The 17,248-nt window shown below is 41.6% G+C and overlaps 1 protein-coding gene across 1 annotated transcript in view; it reads left to right on the top strand.

Annotated features, from left to right (window-relative positions):
- Positions 1-17,248, top strand: part of LOC135505302 (activating molecule in BECN1-regulated autophagy protein 1-like) — a 104,679-nt gene that overhangs the window by 31,271 nt on the left and 56,160 nt on the right. Inside the window, exons 8-10 of the mRNA XM_064924560.1 lie at positions 6,470-6,646; positions 11,268-11,348; positions 12,229-12,332. Of these exons, the coding sequence (XP_064780632.1) occupies positions 6,470-6,646; positions 11,268-11,348; positions 12,229-12,332 (362 nt within the window). The remainder of the gene's footprint in view (positions 1-6,469; positions 6,647-11,267; positions 11,349-12,228; positions 12,333-17,248) is intronic.

Below are 17,248 nucleotides of genomic sequence, written 5' to 3'. Positions count from 1 at the left end.
CTCAGTAAAGAGTTCCTCAGCCAACAATCAGAATTTCCCTAAAGTTAAAAGGCGTGTAGACTGAATATAAGAATCCGTTAAAGGTTTTCTAATTTGGAAATCCAAATCTAGTTCCTCTTCCATTTTAATATCATCAAACATTCAAGAGTAAGAAGTAGCCTAGGCCTATCTGCAAGAGTAACAGTTACATATAGTTCCCACTTGAAAACATTTCCTATATGTTCTGACCATTAGCATTTTCTTACATGCTGGCAACCATCCAAGACAATGCATTGAGACCGCTGTTTTTTGCTGCTGTTTTACGGGCTCCTAACCAATTGTGTTTTTTCGCTTTGTTTGCAACTTATTTTGTACTTAATGTTGCTACTCCCGGCTCTTATGACCGAAAAGAGCGTCTGGATATCAGAACACCTTGAACTGAATGAAGATTTTTCATTTAATGAGTGTGGTGCGAAGGATATAATGCTGCTCCCAGATAAGTCCCAAATCCCCTTCATTCGCCTTAAGAAAAGAAGGAAATATAGGGGGTGGAGATCAGGGTACCTTGTGAGAATTCGTCGACGAGTGGGTAACCCGCCTCTACCATCCCTTCCATTGGCCAATGTGCAATCACTGGATAATAAACTGCATGACTTCTGTTCGAGATTATCCTACCAACGGGACATTAAACTGTAATATCTTATGTTTCACCGAGTCGTGGCTGAAAGATGACACGGATAATATACAGCTGGCTGGGTTTTCCGTGCATCGGCAGGACAGAACAGCTACGTCCGGTAAGACAAGGGATGGGGGTGTGTGTCTATTTGTCAATAACAGCTGATGCGTGATTATTATTAAGGTAGTCTCGTGGTATTGCTCGCCTGAGGTAGAGTACCCCATGATAAGCTGTAGACCACACTATCTATCAAGAGAGTTCTCAACTATATTATTCGTAGCCGTCTATTTACCACCATAAACCGACGCTGGCACTAAGACCGCACTCAACGAGCTGTATAAAACCATAACCAAACAAGAAAATACTCATCCAAAAGCGGCACTTCTAGTGGCCGGTGACTTTATTGCAGGTAAACTTAAATCCTATTTACCTAATTTCTAACAGCCTGTTAAAAGTGCAACCAGAGGGAAAACAACTCTAGACACATTTACTCTACACACAGAGACGCATATAAACTTCTCCCTCTCCCTCCATTTGTAAGATCTGACCATAATTCTATCCTCCTGCTTACATGCAAAAACTAAAGCAGGAAGTACCAGTGACTCGCTCAATACGGAAGTGGTCAGATGAAGCAGATGCTATGCTACAGGACTGTTTTGCTAGCACAGACTGGAATATGTTCCGGGATTCATCAATAAGTGCATTGTTGACATCGTCCCCACAGTGACCGTACGTGCATATCCCAACCAGAAGCCATGGATTACAGGCAACATCCGCACCAAGCTAAAGGCTAGAGCTGCCACTTTCAAGGAGCGGGACACTAATCCAGACGCTTATAAGAAATCCCGCGATGCCCGCAGACAAACCATCAAACAGGCAAAGCGTCAATACAGGACTAAGATTGAATCAACAACACCGGCTCTGACACTCATCGGATATGGTAGGGCTTGCAAACTATTAGGGAATACAAAGGGAAACCCAGCCGCGAACTGTCCAGTGACACAAGCCTACCAGATGGGCTAAATGCCTTTTTATGCTTGCGTCGAGGCAAGCAACACTGAAGCATGCATGAGAGCAGCAACTGTTCCGGACAACTGTGTGATCACGCTTTCCATAGCAAATATGAGCAAGATCTTGAAAGATCCCCTACCTACATGTACAAATTACCTTGACTAACCTTTACCCCCGCACATTGACTTGGTACTGGTACCCCCCATTATTGTTATTTGTTATTTTTTGTACTTTTTTTTACTGTAGTTTATTTATCAAATATTTTCTTAACCTCTTGCGACGAGCAATCCCGTATCCGGGAGCGTAATTATAGCCTCAAGCTCATTCCCTTAACGCAACTTTAACTATTTTTGAAAATTGCAATTGAAATGAAATAAATATATTGGCTCACATGCTTAGCCTTTTGTTAATAACACTGTCATCTCAGATTTTCAAAATATGCTTTTCAACCATAGCTACACAAGCATTTGTGTAAGAGTATTGATAGCTAGCATAGCATTAAGCCTAGCATTCAGCAGGCAACATTTTAACAAAAACAAGAAAAGCATTCAAATAAAATAATTTACCTTTGAAGAACTTCAGATGTTTTCAATGAGGAGACTCTCAGTTAGATAGCAAATGTTCAGTTTTTCCAAAAAGATTATTTGTGTAGGAGAAATCGCTCCGTTTTGTTCATCACGTTTGGCTAAGAAAAAAACCTGAAAATTCAGTCATTACAACGCCGAACTTTTTTCCAAATTAACTCCATAATATCGACAGAAACATGGCAAACGTTTAGAATCCATCCTCAAGGTGTTTTTCACATATCTATTCGATGGTAAATCTTTCGTGGCAGTTGCCTTTCTCTTCTGAACCAAATGGAAACGTGCATGCAGCTGAAGATTACTCAATAATTTCGATGGAGTACACCAGGCGGACACCTGGTAAATGTAGTCTCTTATGGTCAATCTTCCAATGATATGCCTACAAATACGTCACAATGCTGCAGACACCTTGGGGAAAGGACAGAAAGTGTAGGCTCATTCCTTGCGTATTCACAGCCATATAAGGAGACATTGGAACACAGCGCATTCAAAATCTGGGGCATTTCCTGTTTGAAATTTCATCTTGGTTTCGCCTGTAGCATCAGTTCTGTGGCACTCACAGATAATATCTTTGCAGCTTTGGAAACGTCAGTGTTTTCTTTCCAAAGCTGTCAATTATATGCATAGTCGAGCATCTTTTCGTGACAAAATATCTTGTTTAAAATGGGAACGTTTTTCATCCAAAATGAAATACTGCCCCCAGAGGTTCAAGAGGTTAACCAGCAAAGCAGTTTTAAGAAAATAGAGTAAAGTAATCATTTCACAATAATATCTATCTATACCTGTTGTATTCGGCGCATGTGACAAATAAAATTCGATTTGATTTGAGTATCTGAGGTGAAAATGGGTCTTTATATGACCAGTTCATAGAAAGCATTTTCTAGGGAATTACTCAAATAATTTCCATTGAACATTGTGAGAAAGCTAGTGGAACTTTGTAGGTGCCTTGTCATTTGTAATTTGCCTGTATTGCTTGCAGCCAGGAAAGAACTATGTTACGAGTAGGTAGCGTCCATAATCTGATCATCTCTGTTGTTAACCTGTTTCAGAGCTTGACAGTGTCTTTGATAGCTTTTCCTTGTGGGCAGAACTCATAGATATTCATGCCCACTGCTGCTCCTTCTCACCTCTGGTGTGCTGGACCCTCCATAGAAAAGAACACGATGCACCCTTCTACCTTCTCTTCCCAGCGCATTCTAAACTCCAGAGTTGAGATTTAGGATTTTGTTTCTAGGATATCCAGTTATCAAAAGATGTTGTCCTGTAATGGAACCTGCCTCCATTTATTTTGACCATTCTGAAAAGGTTTGACCCCTGTCACGTCAGATTCATAAAGCTTCAGTGGAATTGATGGCAGATGTGGCAAACTCATTAGTAGAGTCAGTTTAGGATCACTTTTAATACTTGCCAGGTGTTGATTTATTTCCCCGTACTTGTTTTAGTTTCCAATCCAGTATTTTGCATTGTAATCCAATTGCTGACCCTCTGGGCATATTGGTTACATGATTGAATGTCCATGCAATAACTTTTTGATTAATGTTACTCAGGATTTTCCAGCTGTTCAAGTAATTGTGCAGGCAGATAAACTCATTTGTGACATGAACCACTATGCAGGGATTGCATAGCAGGCTACACTATAACTTCAAAAAACATGATCTTAATATCGAAGTATTGCAAGCTCCTTGAGCCCTTGTAAAACAATCAATGGTAAAGCTAGACTGAGGTGTGCACACAACTTGACTTGTGATAATTGCAAGGATGGGTCTTGGTTTTGAAAAACCCTAAACCCTAATCTTCTCCTAGTTATGTCATTTGGATGGATTTGTCTATTTATGTTTGTGGAGAGTCAACATTGACTGTCCCAGACCTCCTTGTCTGCTGTCAGCAGCACAAAGTAACATATTTACTTTACTGATTTAGCTATGTCTTTGCCTTCACCTCATCTGACTCTTGAGCTTTGTTTACTCAAACCAACACATTGGCTTCAATCTCAATACTCTAGTCTGTGGCCCCAGCCCAGTTTAGGCTATTTACAGTATCTAACATCCATTTTCCTCTTACTGGGTACTCCGGCTAGGCTGTAGATATACCATAGATGCTTTCAGATTCTAAAACAATTTCTTCACAATGTTCTCAGCTCAGTGAAGCCTGATGAAGACAATTTATAGTTTAGTATTTACACTGAACAAAAATCTAAATGCAATTTCAAAGATTTTACTGAGTTACAGTTCATATAAGAAAATCAGTCTATTTAAATACATCCAGTAGGCCCTAATCTATGGATTTCACATGACTGGGAATACATACATGCATCTGTATACCTTAATTTAATAAAAGGTAGGGGCGTGGATCAGAAAACCAGTCAGTATCTAGTGTGACCGCCATTAGCTTCATGCAGCGTGACACATCTCCTTCGCATAGAGTTGATCAGGCTGCTGATTGTGGCCTGTGGAATGTTGGCCCACTCCTCTTCAATGGCTGTGCGAAGTTGCTGGATATTGTCTGGAACTGGAACACGTGCTCGTACACGTCGATCCAGAGTATCCCAAACATGTCATGGAAGAACTGCGTCATTTTCATCCTCTAGGAATTCTGAACAGATCCTTGCAACATGTGACCGTGCATTATGCTGAAACATGAGGTGATGGCGGCAGACGAATTGCACAACAATGGGCCTCAGAATCTCATCATGGTATCTCTGTGCATTTTAAATTGCCATTGATAAAATGCAATTATGTTCGTTGTCCGTAGCTTATGACTGCCCATACCATAACCCCACCATCAACATGGGGCACCCTGGTCTTGTTCACAACGTTGACATCAGCAAACCGATCACCCACACCGCCATGTCGCCATCTGCCGTCTGCCCGGTACAGTTGAAACCGGGTTTCACCCATCAAGCACACTCCAGCGTGCCAGTGGCCATCGAAGGTGAACATTTGCCCACTGAAGTCGGTTATGACGCTAATGTACAGTCTGGTCAAGGCCCTGGTGAAGACGACGAGCACGCAGATGAGCTTCCCTGAGATGGTTTCTGACAATTTGTGCAGAAATTGTTCGGTTGTGCAAACACAGTTTCATCAGCTGTCCGGATGATGATTCTGCAGGTGAAAAGGTCCCTGGCTGGCGTGGTTACATGTGGTCTGCGGTTGTGAGGCCGGTTGGACGTACTGCCAAATTCTCCAAAACAATGTTGGAGGTAGCTTATGGTAGACAAATTTCACGTTAACATTAAATTCTCCAGCAACAGCTCTGGTGGACATTCCTGCAGTCAGCATGCCAATTGCACACTCCCTCAAAACTTGAGACATCTGTGGCATAACTACACAATTTTAAAGTGGCCTTTTGTCCTGGGGTAAGAATTTGTGAGAAATAAGCTTTTTGTGCGTATGGAAAATGTATCTTTTACTTCAGCTCATGAAACATGTGACATTTATATATTTTTGTTCATTGTATAAAAAAAAACAGTCAAGAATGCTTTAATTGCAGAAATATACACTAAGTGTACAAAACATTAGGAATATGTCAGAGACTGACCAGGTGAATCACTTGATGTCACTTGTTAAATCCACTTTAATCAGTGTAGATGAAGGGGAGGAGACCGGTTAAATTGGATTATTTTTAAGCCTTGACATGGATTATATATGTGCAATTCAGAGGGTAAATAGGCCATCAGTTTCCCCATCCCTTGTCTACAGTCTTCCAATGTGGTGTAACTCACTGGATCTCAGCTTACTGTTTATTCAGCTCTGTTTACATGGGGAGCATTCTGTGTTCAGTGAGCTTCTGAGCTGCCCTCCCTGTGTAGGTTTCGTGCTGTGGTACCGGAGTGCAGCTCAAGGCTTATCCACTTGGATCAGTCAGTAATTGAACCACATTGTAACTATGGCCCTGAGAGTTGAAGCATGAAAGAGAGGGAAATGTACTTCTCCTTTTTTTTTTTTAAGAAGCTTGCTCCATCTTTACCATTTGTGGGCTCTGACAATACCTGGTATTGGGTTTGTTCAGGTTTTTCTGGTATTAGCATTGCTTTCTGCCTGTTTTGTGTGTTTTTATTTATCACTTTAAAAAAGAATACATATCTACACAGTACATACAAAAAAACGTGACTGGGATAGCACAATAAAGTGAGACTGATTTCTATTGTCTATTCCTCCTGGGTTATCTGATCACCATTTGAATCATCCGCAGCTCTAGTGTGTCCTTGCTGTGTTCACAGGTTGTCACCTGCTGCGTATTACGCCCAGCGGATGATTCAGTACTTATCTCGGCGGGACAGCATTCGCCAACGATCACTGCGCTACCAGAGCCGACTGCGGCCTCTCTCGTCCACCTCGGATAGCCCAGGAAGCAACCCCTCCGTTGAGAACAACGAGGTGGACTTTGAGGAGTTTGAGTGAGTCGTCATCAACCTACAAAATCCAATGCTTTTTTTGCATCCCTTGACACTTGTTCATGAAGACATTTACAGAACACATTATGATTTAACATCCTATAATTGTCAAGAGCTTTGGGATTTATTCCACAAGGAGCACTATTAATGGAATTATTTGCATGAAACCATACCATAGCAAGATGCTGAGCTTTTCTGTCCCCAGAGGGGAGGCACCATTGCCAATGGATGAGAGAAATGAATTCCCTCCATTATGCCTCCACACACCCTCTGTATGATCTGGGATGCATAATGACTGTCTAACAAAGCAGCAGCAGCAAAACACTCCTACTGAAATAACTTGCACATCGAATGCCTGATGTGTGGCTCTCAAAGGTTGAATTTGTGATGTATCTTTCTAATGGATTAGGTTTTATTCTTTCAATATGTAAATGTTAATTGCCTCTGGCCTGGCTATAAAAAAAAGGTGCTGGGAGATGGTGTTGCTTGCAGGACCATGATACTCCAGGGTCAGTGGTTTGTAACATTCAATGCTCCCAGGACTTATTTGAGGGCATCAGTCTTCTCAGGCCTCTGCAGACTTTGTACTGTAGCATCGTTGGATGAATGAGGTCAAAGGAATTCCCCTGGTGCTGTTCCTCTCCAGCAATTAAGGACATATGATTTATAACGATAAGAACTGTTTGTCCGAATGAACAACTAAGTTATTCGTCACTCTATCAACTATTTTAAAATGCCTTTTATTGTCCTTTGGGTTAGATTCAGAGTTACGTGAAACCAGCTGGGACATTTTCCTGGAGCATGTAAATGGTCCGATGTTGCTAGTTATAACTGGGTCATTGCATGGTGTGGCGTCAGCTCCACATCAGTGCGAGACGGTGTCTGTTCTCTTCAGACAAGATTAGACATGTGCTGCCACCCTCTCGTTCATAATTGAACCTGGTGGGATTCAGGGAATTATAACAAGACAACATCCCCTTATCCCCCATTCTCGATTTAGGCTTCTGCTTGCCAATTGTTTTATGATTGGTGTGGATCAGAAAACTTTGCAGCCATAGTGAGTGCAATTAACAGTATGGGGTATGGCTCCATGCATCACAGACACAACGCTGTTGTTTGTTGAAGAGAGAGGGGGGGGTCTCAGATTTCTGGGGGTATGGCGTTTCTCAACTCTCAGTAATGAGTAATGAAAATTTGCGGTTCAGTAAGTCTTTGAGATGCGGAGCCTCGTGAACATTGGCCATTTTGCTGTCCGTGCTAGTACCGCTGGAAAGTTTTTAGGACATTCCATCAACAGTTAGATTGAGCAATTACACGGCTAGCTATGAGAAATATGTACAGTTAGCTATATAGCTAATGTGTTTTGATTTCCACTTGGCGAATTAGCCCCAAATAAATTAGCCTACGTAGGCAAATGGATCTCTATTGAACGAAAAAATTCAGAGAAGTCTGGAGCCCTATTGTGACAGTAAAATATAGCAACAGTCTATTTTCCTCAATAAAGCACCGCGGATGGCTTTATAAGATTATATTTGTTGTTCTATTACGCTGGTGCGACCAGCCCTGTCTGAGCGGGGTTTTTCTGGAGCAGGATGCTACAGGTGATTTTTAAAAATAATTGTAAAACAATTCATTCTTAACACAGTACACACAATTGACAGGTGTTTTGTTTGATTTTCACAAAATCAAATATTTTAACGTGCAGAATAACTGAGGAGAGACTTTCACTTTTTCTTTAAACTGGCCATGTGCCAGTTGCACAATAAGAAGATATGGCCTTTATAGCCAGAAAAACCCTATGGCGCTTTTGGAATGATGTTAAGAATTCACTCGCTGTAAGGAACCAGCAAACAGTGAAAGTAAACCTAGATTACAGTGCTGTGAAAACATACACAGCTACAGGCTGTGAGAACTGCACAGAATGACAACGCTTGGTGTTTTAAAGGGGTGCACTGAAGAAATCATTTTAGAGCTGTAGCCTAATTCTCTTCCAAACCCTCGACCTGTTTCGTAAGATGCTGATCCGAGAGAGAGCAGCGGTTTAATAAGGACACCTCCGATGACACTGTGGCCTGTTTCCACGGAAAGCAGCTATCACTAGGTCATTTCTAAGCTCTCCTTTCTTCTCATCTCCTTTCCTAAAGGAATTGTGAATTCATCTAAATTAGTTTGTTTTGTACGCTTGCGAAGAATGAGGCTGGACATTTCTTCAATTTACTTACGGGTGTACCTTGTCCCCATTATGTTTGTAGTCTGTTTTAGAGGTGAAACGGTATGAACATTTCATATCACGATTATAGTGACCAAAATTATCACGGGTATCAGCATTATCGCGGTATTGCTAAAATGTGCTGGAAATGTTCAATGTACTGATGCACACACTGAAATCATTTCACCAAGTTGTATATTGAAAACCAACCAACAACAAATAAAATGAGCAACAGAAAATCGTTTTTTGTGTGCATAAACATTAAAATAATAACATTAACATTAAAGATGGCACCAGGTGGCCATGAGAGTTAAACGTTACCCTAGTGCAGGATTTAATGAACACAACCTCAAGTAAGCAAATCAAATGTGCATGTAAAAGCAACACAAGTAAAGCAATGTGCATTTAAGAGCAATACAACCATATGTCAACAAATCCAATGTGCAGGTGTTGACATTAAAATTACACAAAATATGCAAACAAATCAAATGAACACCACTGATTGTATGTCCGTTCTCTCCTTCATAAAGAAATAAGGTGCTGCTGGCCTAACATCCTGTATGGATGCATTCTTTGTTAATTGAAATTAAATGTAAAATGTCAACATATTTACTTTGTCCGGATTAAGTAGTGATCTGCGTGGGGAGACGATGTGCCCGCTGGCATTGAACACTCGCTGATGACATGATGGTTGCTGGGATGCACAAAAGCTTCCTGGCAACCTTGGCAAGGTGAGGCAGCTCTGATGCATGGCCCCTCGTTTATAAAAAAAAAAAAAAAACGTTTTTGCATGTTCTGCACACAGGGTGACCATCTTCGATTAAGTTTCCCTCAACACTCTTGCAAAACCCAAAATACGACCACACTTCAGATTTGGTCCTCTCAGAAGGCTGAAAAACCTCCAGAGCGCCGTCACTCCCTTCCACCATGTTTTCCCACAAAACAAAACCCACATTGCATACGGGGCCTGCGTCAGACTGTTGCTAACTTTGGTTGATGAGTTTTTCAAACCGCGGTAATCGAACACAGTTTTAATGACAATGAAAATTTGAAACGGTAATATCAACCGTCGGGAATTTTACCGTGGTTTATCGTGAAACCGGTAACCGTTTCATCCCTAGTCTGTTTGCAAGTTTGTGAAGTCCTCCTAGACCAGTTAACTATTGCATTATGTACTGCACATTTATAACATGACCACCAAAATAGGTTTACTTTAGACTTGAGCGTCATACATACAATTAAGTTATACGGCCAGTCAGCCACAGAGTATAATAGCAGTCGGAGCAAACAACAATTTGCCGGTATTAAAATGCAGTTCTGGGTGACTGATGTGAGATGGGGCATCTTCAAAGCCAAAATATGACCTCACCGATTTGCTACATGAATTATTCTGCCAACCTGACTGCCCGACTTAGAAATTCATTGCTGAGGGTATATGAGTGTTTGGCACATTTCATATCAGTTATTGAAATGTATATTTATGAAAGCATGTCTATTTCCGGCCTGCTTTCCGATTCGAGTACTTTCAGAGGCTCCGGGTTCGTCGGATTTCCTCTCTCTCGCGTCCTTTTTCACATTGTCTCAGTTTTCAAGAAGTGTAAAGAAAATTCTGAATGTGAAACGTCCAGTGGATCACAAAGAGGCCGCGTCTTCTCATCTGATACTCTACTCTGATGGAAATATGATGCATATTTAATTCCTCCTGGGGTCAGCGAATAAATGACAGGAACCAATGTTCCTGTAATGGCACAGTCTTCCTTTGCAAGGTCAGATATTTACATTGTCATTTTAGCAGGTGCTCTTATTCAGAGCGACTATCAGGAGCAATTAGGGTTACGTGCCTTGCTCAAGGGCACGACGACAGATTTTTCAACTCGTCTGCTCAGGGATCTGAACGAGCTACCTTTCGGGCTACTGGCCCAACGGTCTTTAACCGCTAGGTTACATGCCATCCCGATTCTATACAGTGTCTCCTTGGCCTGGAAATATTTTGCCTTTGTTTTTCCTCCTTTGAATGTGTCCAGATTGGATTATATTGTGTTGTGAAAAGGGGCCCACTTACTATCAGTTTTTTCAAACCTATTAATAGAGAAACATTGGAACCATATATTACCATCTTTATGCGTTGCAGCATTTTCAAACTTTTGCAAATCTTCTCTGGAGTTTCTGTTTGGCTGCTTGTTTTTTTTTAGGCTGCTGGATGATCACAAGTAGTACTGCAATTTTCTCCCTTTGGTTTGGGTCTCAAGCTCAAGCTAGGTTAGGTTAGGCTAATAAGTTAGGCTAACATCAAACTTTTAAGTGAGCCTGCACTATATAGTGAGTCCAACTACGGTCTCTCAGTTAAGCGGCTTTTAATTTTTCTTTGTATGTGTTTGTCTATCTCCCTTTCTGTCCGTCTGTCTGTCTTCACAGGGATAACGGTGATCGCGCCAGACACAGGGCTCCGCGCAACGCTCGTATGTCTGCCCCCTCGCTTGGCAGATTTGTTCCCCGGTGGGTGGCCCTGATATGATTCATTTATTGATTGTTTTATTGGGAAAAAGATGCACGGAGTACAACCCAAGGGATAACACGTTAAAGTGATTCCACTGGTTTCCCTGATGGAATACACACAATGCAGAGCAAACAAACAAAAACAACAGCCATCCCTACAATGCATTTTAAAAAACAGCATCACACAGCATACAATAAATACTCTAAATACATAACAAAAAAAGAAACAGAAAAATAAAAACGTGAAATAGTCAACCTATTCAAACTCATCATTGGTCCCCCTGGACTCCGAATACATTATACTTATTGGCTCTTCATATTCTAATTGATGTTTTTTGACCAATGATATGAGCAGCCAATGACATAACGGGACTCTTGTGTCCCGAGGATTAGTTTACAGGAAATGTTTTACATATTCTCCAACTTTTGCTAAAGTTTGATTTGAATCGGTCTATCCAAAACCAGTGGTGAACATCATACAGCACAATTGTATTTATTTATTATAATTTTTTAAACCTTTATTTAACTAGGCGAGTCAGTGAAAAACAAATTCTTATTTTCAATGACGGCCTAGGAATAGTGGGTTAACTGCCTTGTTCAGGGGCAGAACGACAGATTTTTACCTTGTCAGCTCGGGGGATTTGATCTTGCAACCTTTTGGTTACTAGTCCAACTCTCTAACCACTAGGCTACCCTCATCAGTTTGTGCAACAATGTAAAGTCGGGTAAGGCTTTTATAAAAACTTGCCTGTGCTTTTTAGTCCCCTATTACGCGACAGAGATTGTCTCCAATTTTCTCATATCTTAATTATGGGGTGAGTAAACTCTGTTAGTTGTTGTGTGATTTCTATATAACGTGATGCTTCTCTCTTTCTTCAAGGAGGTTCCTACTGCCTGAGTATCTGCCATATGTTGGCATCTTCCACCACGAGAGGGGCCAGCCTGGCCTGGCCACCCATTCCTCTGTCAACAGGGTCCTAGCAGGTAGGAAGAGTTATCCCTCGTGTTTTCATCTTGTGTTTCTGTTTTGGTAACTAGGCTGCTAGCAGAGCTGGCATTCCAGTAATATTTCAGTTCACGTTGGTGCTTTAGGACCGAGCTGCCCACACAATGTACCATTTTCGGATGGATGAGCAGTTCAGCCACTCATGAGTGTTAGTGCAGCAGCACAGGTAAGTGTTTGCGAAGAGGGCCTCTGCGTAATGACTGCCCTGTGCTCTCCACCCACGCTTTTGGAGCAAAATCCACATGCTCCAGTGGTATCGATGTGGACGTTGCAGATAATGAATTCGTCGACGAGAGCGCTTCAGAACCTCTTTTTTTTTTTTTCTGCCGCCCACACTCTTGCAGACATGCTGGAACGCCCACACCAGCCCCAAAGAGCGAACTTATCAAACTACCCCCCCACCCCCCGACATGATTCGTGTGTCAAAATATGAGTTTCTCTGAAGTCCCGTCTCAAGCATGCTTTTGCATTATGAATGGTTTCTGACTCCTCATACCCAAAGGTAGAACACGTTCACAGCTCATGTCAAACCAAGCCAAATAGTCCCACTCACCTTTTGCTTCCGTTGGCTGACAATGACCGATAGTCACAGTGAGACATTAGAGGAGAGTGCTGCTGTGGCTGTACGGTGTTGTTTCTCATTGTACTGTGTCACTGTCATTGTGTGTGTCTTGCCCACCGCTGAAACCTCCTACGCATACCAAATGTTTTACAATTCATTTCCTTTCAACTTGAATGAAAAGTTCTTACATTTGTGTGTGTGTGTGTGTGTGTGTGTGTGTGTGACGTCTAGTTAATAAACAGAGAAATTACATCAGGTTTTATGCCTGTTGAGTCAGGAGAGATGCTCTCCGCCCAGCCCTCCATTTGCTTCCTACGCAGATTGCTGTGCCACCTGTGTTGGTGATGGTTTGTAATGTTGCTCTTGAAATGCCACAGCAGCACACACAGTGTTTAAGTTTAAATGACCTTCCACAAGCTGTTCAGCATAGCTCGTTCATAGATGGCCTAGTCTTCTTTTGTTTTTGCTGTGACAATGTAGTGAAAATTGAGAACGGGGCTTTTTCACCAGCAGAGGACAGTAATGACCATATGCTTGTATATGAGCCTTTATGTAAGAGGTCTAAATGCAAATCTTTAATCATTCCAAAAATAAATAATGCTGGTGCGCATTTATATAACTGGCTATATAACTAGTTATCTTTTTTCAATGGAAGGGTTTTGTCTTTTAGGGGTTTTAGAAGTATTTTTAGGTGCTCATTTTTGTGATCCAAAAAGTGCATTTTAATTTAAACTTGCATAAAGGCATGAGGTACAGTGCACACGTCATTCAGAGTTTAAGACCCAGTTGAGCAGCTAAACCGGGTCGAGGCCATGTCCCTTCTCATCTTGGTGGCCAATCAGTGTCTGTGCAGAAAGAGAATTTGTAATTGGAGAAGGTGATCTGGGATGACATCTCATCGTCACCCCAACGGTCAGGAGAGAAGGGAACAGACAGGGTGATATTATCTGCTCACTCTGTAACCCAGAGTGAACCCACTGCAATGACCAATCCCAATGGAGGAGGACAATAATGGAGTGGACAGAGAGGGTTGTTGGTTCAGGCAGCACACACAACTGGAAATGATTGGATAGAACACAGACCATGGTCGATCAGAATATTTTGTCTCAGTTCCCCAACTATTTTCATTGTACCAGTAAATCATACATCATTAATCCATATTTCTATCTAAGGACATTAACTGAACATAGTAGTATCTACCATCTCCTATCTTTGTCCAACTTTCTTTTATTAACACCATATGTTCGATGCCAGAGACTGATATGATATTAACCAAGTAGCAAGTACTGTATTGTATTGCATGACTATAGAGAAGCTACATTTATTTCTGCTCTATCTCCCTTGTCCCCCTCTGGGGTTTTCTACTTTTGACTGGGCTGGTGGCAGATGTCAGCTTTTCACCCCTCTGTGCATTGACATGTTGGTGGAGGCATCTGTGAACTGTATATCAGTTCACAGATGTGCCAGCAACATCGAACTTGCTGGAACTGAGGACACCCTTACATAAAGGCCCTCAGCCGTACAGCTTTTAATACATAACGTGCAGTACTTCAGATCTGTCCTCTTCTATCTCAGTGGCTGCTATTTCAGTGCCTCTGTTTTTTTTTTTAGGCTCTCTTTCCCTATTGTGTGAAAGTTCTTCCCTTTTGACAAATCCATGACGAAGTAAGGGTTTCACGTCAAAACAGAACGCATCATAAAGGGAGCCGTTCAAAACCATTGAGGACATACAGTGTTTTAAATCACACGTAAGCTAATCTTGTCGTGCATGATCCTTTTTTCACTCTGTTTTTTTTTCTTCAATAAATGATCATTCCACTTGTGATGTTGACTAAAAAATTCTGGATTTGTTGTTTCTTTTGCCAGGTCCCATTGTTCAGATACTTTGCAATATAATCTTACATTTTGTGATAATGTGAGATTTTGTTTTATGGATGAGTTGGCAACCGGGCCAATGGCATCTAAGTCAAATCCAATTTTATTGGTCACATACACATATTTAGCAGATGTTATTGTGGGTGTAGTGAAATGCGTGTGTTCCGAGCTCCAACAGTGCAGAAGTTTCTAACAATTCAGAACAATACACACGTAAAATAATGGAATTAAGAAATATATAAAATATTAGGATGAGCAATGTCGGAGTGGCATTGACTAAAATACAGTAGAATAGAATACAGTATATACATATGAGATGAGTAAAGCCGCATGTAAACATTATTAAAGTGACTGGTGTTCCATTATTATAGTGACCAGTGATTCTATGTATAAAGGGCAGCAGCCTCTAAGGTGCAGTGTTGAGTAACCGGGTGGTAGCTGGTAAGCGGTCGCTATTTTTTGGCTGCTCTTATATTTCCGGAAATTAAAAGCGCAATATCGTCAGCAATAGGGCAGTGGATTTAGCCCAGAGCTTGTATTCTCATCATTGAGTAATGTACACTACATTAACCAGAGGTCAAACCATTGGCATGTGTCTGATGCAATATAGAATGATTTGTGCTTTAATCCATACTATTTTAATTCAATATTTAGTATCAGTCTGTAAGTGCGTGTTCAGATGTGGCACTGAGAGTACCTGGAGGCATGCTGTATCAGTGAGACAGGAAGTCTTAATTAATTAAGGCAGCTAGCTCGTAAGACAGCCCGTCGGTAACGTTAGCTCTTTCCCAGAAGTTGAACAGCAAGGACCCAATGTTCCTTTTCCCCCACTTGGGCTTTGTCTTGGGACTACCGTCAAACAAAAAATATCAGCTTCAGGGAAATCACACGTTCAGTGGAGAGAGGATATGCCAGGTGTATTTTGTGTGACGCTCCAGCTCTCTGATATACTGTGACGAGAGGGGCTTGTCACTCTCTTGTCACTTGGCCCTGCTTCAGTCCCCTATAACCTCATTCACCTTCGGTCTCTGACCAGTCACTTTCTCTCACTCGGTTTGCCTTCCCTTCACCCCCCCCACACTGTGTCTACTTCACCCCTCTTCTCTCTCCTCCAACCCTCCATTGTTGTCTTTCCAGCTTATCCCTACCCTTTTTTTCCTCTTCAGTCACTCCATCCTAAATCCACCTCTCCTCCAAACGAAATCTCTTGAGCTTAACTAGTATAAGGAGCTACTTCCTTGCCGATGTATAGAAGAAAGCAATTCCCTCCCTTTTTAAGGTTCACCCTTTGAATACGTCATATCATTTATTCCCATGTACCTTGGAATATGCAGCAGCAGCTCCCATGCTGATTACCGGTTGGGAGAGTTGAGAACAGCTTTACACGTGTTAAAGAGTACTTCATGTTTTACTTTGATACCTTCCTTGGCGAAAGTAAATATGTGTAACAGAAGGCATATGTTGCGGAGTAACATATGTGCATGTCCCAAACGGATGTGTGTAGTGTACCGCACCCTCATTTCCAACATCTTTTCCTGATCACTGCTTCAATTGTTTTTCTGCTCAAGTTATTTTCTTTAACTGTGCAATTGAATATCCTATGTCAATGTCCCCCTCACTTTTACTGCAACCCTCTAAGTCAGGGATGGGAAACTGGCAACCCCCCCCCCCTTTTTTTTAGGTCTGCGGATGAATTCCTCACCACCACGGTTGAGAGTTTCCAAATGTGTTTGGGCATCAGCAGGTTTTCGCACATGTCAGTCACTGATATTCACTCAATAAGCCCATGTTCAGCTACGTCTTTTTTTATTGATTGGTAAGTTCGTCTAGCGGCCAGCTGTCTAAACTTTGAGTAATAATGGTCAAATTTACGACTGGGGTGGCCTAGATTTTTTGGTCACTCTCACTCAGATATCATATTCAAAACAAAATCTTATCTCCACCCCATGTCAAAATGTGTAGAATTGCATGTTTTGCTGTATGGATGTTGGTATGCAGAGCCGTGAACCACTGCGGCCCCTCATCGGGAGTTCAGATTTTTTTTGTGGCCCCCCCCCAGCCCCATCCTAAGTTGCCCATCCCTGTTCGAAGTACACCATCACCCAGTTGGCTCAGGCGCTGTCAAATCAAGATAAGTCTGACAGTCATCTCCATGTATTTTGTATTGGGAAAGCTGTTGAATATGCAATGCCTGCATTTTGTTAGCCCTCCGAGAAATCTGTGTGTATAGGCTATCCCCCAAAGCCCAATGGAAAGCCCGAGCCTTAGAAGTTTCCTGTTGAAATGCATTAGTGAAGAGTAAACCAAACTGTTTACATTTTCATATAAAATTTAGTTTTTGTCATTTGCATTTTTCAAATGTATTTGCTCTTCAAAATAACAAAGACAAGATTAGTTACTGTAAGTGGTTTGAATCAAAGCGTCCCGGCTGGGGATACTGAGTGCATGAGTGGCTGT

Source organism: Oncorhynchus masou, chromosome 2 (genome assembly GCF_036934945.1).
Source record: "Oncorhynchus masou masou isolate Uvic2021 chromosome 2, UVic_Omas_1.1, whole genome shotgun sequence".
In the NCBI taxonomy this organism is placed as follows: domain Eukaryota; kingdom Metazoa; phylum Chordata; class Actinopteri; order Salmoniformes; family Salmonidae; genus Oncorhynchus; species Oncorhynchus masou.
The sequence above is the reverse complement of the archived record's forward strand: the minus strand, read 5'-3'. Positions and strand labels throughout refer to the sequence as shown.